The sequence below is a fragment of the Triticum dicoccoides genome, chromosome 4B, assembly GCF_002162155.2.
Source record: "Triticum dicoccoides isolate Atlit2015 ecotype Zavitan chromosome 4B, WEW_v2.0, whole genome shotgun sequence".
In the NCBI taxonomy this organism is placed as follows: Eukaryota; Viridiplantae; Streptophyta; class Magnoliopsida; order Poales; family Poaceae; genus Triticum; species Triticum dicoccoides.
Window position 1 is genome coordinate 654,230,020 of NC_041387.1, and position 3,574 is coordinate 654,233,593.

Consider the following 3,574-nt stretch of genomic DNA (forward strand, 5'->3'; position numbering starts at 1 on the left):
ATTTTATTTTGAGAAATGTGGGAGAGAAAAAATCAGATGGAAGGTGCAGACGAGACAAACTCTCAGATTTTTCTGGCGTGGCACGTGACCATGACATGAGAGGGCGTGGAGCCGTTTCAGATCCGATCGCGCGATGGGCCATGCAAAGCCAAGCCGCCAGCCCCTTGATTGCCGTGAACGGCATCCTTATCTTGACGGAATTTAACCACTTTCGGCTCACTGGAGGGCTCACGCAGATATTTCAGCTTGGTGGTTCGTCAACCTCATGGAGGGACCCGTTCCGTCCCTCTCTCTCATATTCGCCCGCTCCTCTCCCCATCCAATCAGCGAGAGACATACGCCAGCGAGCGAGCGGCAGCCGGAGGAGGCGAGGCGAGGGATGGTGCGGCGCGGGCCGGTTGAGCTGCGGCGGATCGAGGACCGGACGAGCCGGCAGGTGCGCTTCTCCAAGCGCCGCTTGGGCCTCTTCAAGAAGGCCTTCGAGTTCGGCCTCCTCTACGACGCCGAGGTCGCGCTGCTCGTCTTCTCCCCGGCCGGCAGGCTTTACGAGTATGCCTCCTCCAGGTATATACAGGCTGTGCTTTGTTTATTTATTTATTTACCTATATATATCCGTTCCAGCAATTGTTATGTAGATAATTGGGCATAACAAGTTTGTTGTTATATTTGTACTAGACCAGCAACAATTAATATGGATCGGAGGGATTGTACTATTTTCTCACTATACTTGGTAGAACTGTGTTTGAAATTGCTAGTCAAAGCCTGCCTAAGAGCATCTCCAACAGGCACCCAAAAACTGCTCCGCACGCTAAAATTCGGGTTATTTTGGGTGCCGGACAGCTCCAACAAAAGCTATAAAATTGTGCGTGCAAAAAAGGGGTTGGACGCGTGCTGAAAACGCTATCGCATGCTGCAAATTTTGAGGCGCCGAATTGTGCGTGCTTCACAATTTATACTCCGTGTTTTTTTGACGCGCGTTTTGGACATCTGGTAAACCAATGTTGGGTCCGGCGCACTAAAAGTGCTATAGTGACGCGCTAAAACTATTTTAGGGTGTGAAATTTTTGTCCGTCTGTTGGAGATGCTCTAAAGCTTTGAACGTACAGTTTCCATAATATTATCCATTTGTTTTCAGCATAGAAGATACATACGACCGCTATCAGGCATTTGGAGGAGCCGGAAAGAACCTGAATGAAGGCGGTGCAAGCACCAACAATGTAAATTAATCTCTCTCTATATAGCTTTTCTTATTGCATACACCTTAGAGCTCGTTTAGGAGTGGAAGCTGCCAAGTACTCCCTCCGTTCCTAAATATTTGTCTTTTTAGAGATTTCAAATGAATTATCACATACGAATGTATATAGACATATTTTGGAGTGTAGATTCACTCATTTTACTCCGTATATAGTCACTTGTTGAAATCTCTAAAAAGACAAATATTTAAGAACGGAGGGAGTACGTAGTATCATTATGCAGATTTAATTGGTCTATATTTCTGAATTTTATTACCATGGAAATGCACTACGCATGATGAAGTGTACGCTTGTAATCATGGATTACGTTGCCTATGCACATGACCAGCAAAACGAATGCAAATATGTTCAGTTTTATAATGTACTAGCACTGGCTTATCTGAACAAGTCATCTATGTTCTCTATAATCCAGGTCTAGGTTGTAATTACACCATTCTGTATTAAGGATAACCAAATTGTATAACTATTTATATACACTTTTTAAGCAAGATTGTCTATATACCCACATATATCTCTGACATGATATGTTGGTCCTGAGCCAGGGGGGAGATCCTTCAAATATGCAGTCAAGGCTGAAAGAGATTGCTTCCTGGTAGCTCTCAGATACCTTTCACGACATATCGTAGTACTCCCTCCGTCCGGAAATACTCGTCGGAGAAATGCATAAAAATGGATGTATCTAGAACTAAAATACATCTAGATACATCCATTCCCCCGACAAGTATTTCTGGACGGAGGGATTATGTTATTTCCTGCATTTAGCCCAATGCTGATTATGTGCAATCCTGAAGGTCTCTTCAAAACAATGCTGATGACGCAGATGCTAATGAGCTAGAGAAACTAGAGAAACTACTCACAGATGCTTTGGAGAATATAAAATCCAAGAAGGTACACCTAAATGGTTCTGTTGATGTTTCTAATCAACTTTTGTAGCCAAGAATCAAGTTTCTGGTTTCTGTTGCACCCTTGGGCCATCAGGAAAATGCCTCTGTTTTTGGCCATTTCAACTAATTCAACAGCTCATGGCTTTAGCATGATCTTAGTTCGCCCTCGATGATCTAACTAGACATAAGCAATCACTGGTTCCTTAACAAAAAAATTCTCCTACCTAATGGTGTAAGGTAAGTATCTTTCATTTCGATTGCCTATTCTTAAGCACTAGAGATAGTTCAATGATGTAGTTGCATATTGACTCTTGAGACAATGGTCCTAAATGTGTTAGTCCCTATATCTTGGTAAATGATATGTTAAATAGATAGAATGAAAAACTCATCTTCACAGTGCAGCATGTGGCTGTCATTGATATTTTCATATATCGCTGCTAGTACATTTTTAGATTCAGCATAAAGCTAGGTAGATGTGCTACTATGGTATAAACCTTGGTTGTCTACAACTATACTTGGATGAAGTCTCCTGTGATGTGAAGATAGAAGAAGTCAACAGATGTTCTGGCTTCACAGGAATCGGCAACAAGACTATTCACAAGGCTATTTGGTGTGCAAAGCAGGACAGGATACTACTGTATCCTCTGAATCCATGCACAAAGACTTGTTAACAAGCTTTGGTTTGCTGTCGATGGAGTGCAGATGTTGGCGCAACGAAACAGCGGCGCTAGCGGCGGGAACTCCACCATCAGTCCCGGGGAACAGGAGGAAGGAAGGAGCTGAGCAGTCTATATGTAATGCATGTACTCCCTCCGTACCAAAATAAGTGTCTCAAGCTTAGTACAATTTTGTACTCCCTCTGTTCTATAATGCAAAAACGTCTTACATTATGAGACGGAGGAAGTACTAAAGTTATTACAAAGTTAAGACACTTATTTTGGGACGGAGGGAGTATTTGCTGATGCCACACTGCTGCCTTGCCTTGTGCTTTTCATATCAGTCTGTTGTCAGTCTTCACTGCTGCTATGTCATACGCAGTTGCTCGAGAAATAAGTTTGAGCTCTTTTACAGTACCCTTAAATTAATATAAGCCGTCTATTTCTGGCAATCCAATGGCCAGTATGATCCGGTACTCCCATCTTTTGTTTCACGGAGTACTGACTCGAAGAGTCAAGGAGTACCTTAATCTAAGGGGCAAACAGTAATCGCATCAATCATTTTATGATTATTTCTCTTGATGGTATTTTGATATTCCCCCTTGTAACCTCTGGTTCGTACGAACGCCGCGCTGCACTCGTTTCCGTCTGCGAACGCCGCCGCCACTGCGATTTGCTCCGCCTGCCGCTGCCGCCATGCTTGTGTCCTCCACAATCAGATCGAACGCTGGCACGTTCTAACCTCTGAACATAATGGACGGGTTTGTGAAGCCTAGTAATG

At 43.5% G+C, this 3,574-nt stretch overlaps 1 protein-coding gene across 2 annotated transcripts; it reads left to right on the forward strand.

Annotated features, from left to right (window-relative positions):
• Positions 1 to 204: 204 nt before the first annotated feature.
• LOC119292078 (MADS-box transcription factor 51-like) lies at positions 205 to 3,259 on the forward strand. 2 transcript variants are annotated; one of them, XM_037570910.1, is made up of 5 exons: positions 205 to 564; positions 1,136 to 1,217; positions 1,796 to 1,845; positions 2,045 to 2,141; positions 2,714 to 3,259. In XM_037570910.1, the coding sequence occupies exons 1-5, from the start codon at positions 266 to 268 to the stop codon at positions 2,783 to 2,785; spliced, it is 600 nt and encodes a 199-aa protein (XP_037426807.1). In that variant the 5' UTR covers positions 205 to 265; the 3' UTR covers positions 2,786 to 3,259. The 2 variants fall into 2 exon arrangements, with proteins under 2 accessions (XP_037426807.1, XP_037426806.1); XM_037570909.1 differs by having other exon boundaries at positions 206 to 564; positions 2,840 to 3,259.
• The last annotated feature ends 315 nt before the right edge of the window (positions 3,260 to 3,574 follow it).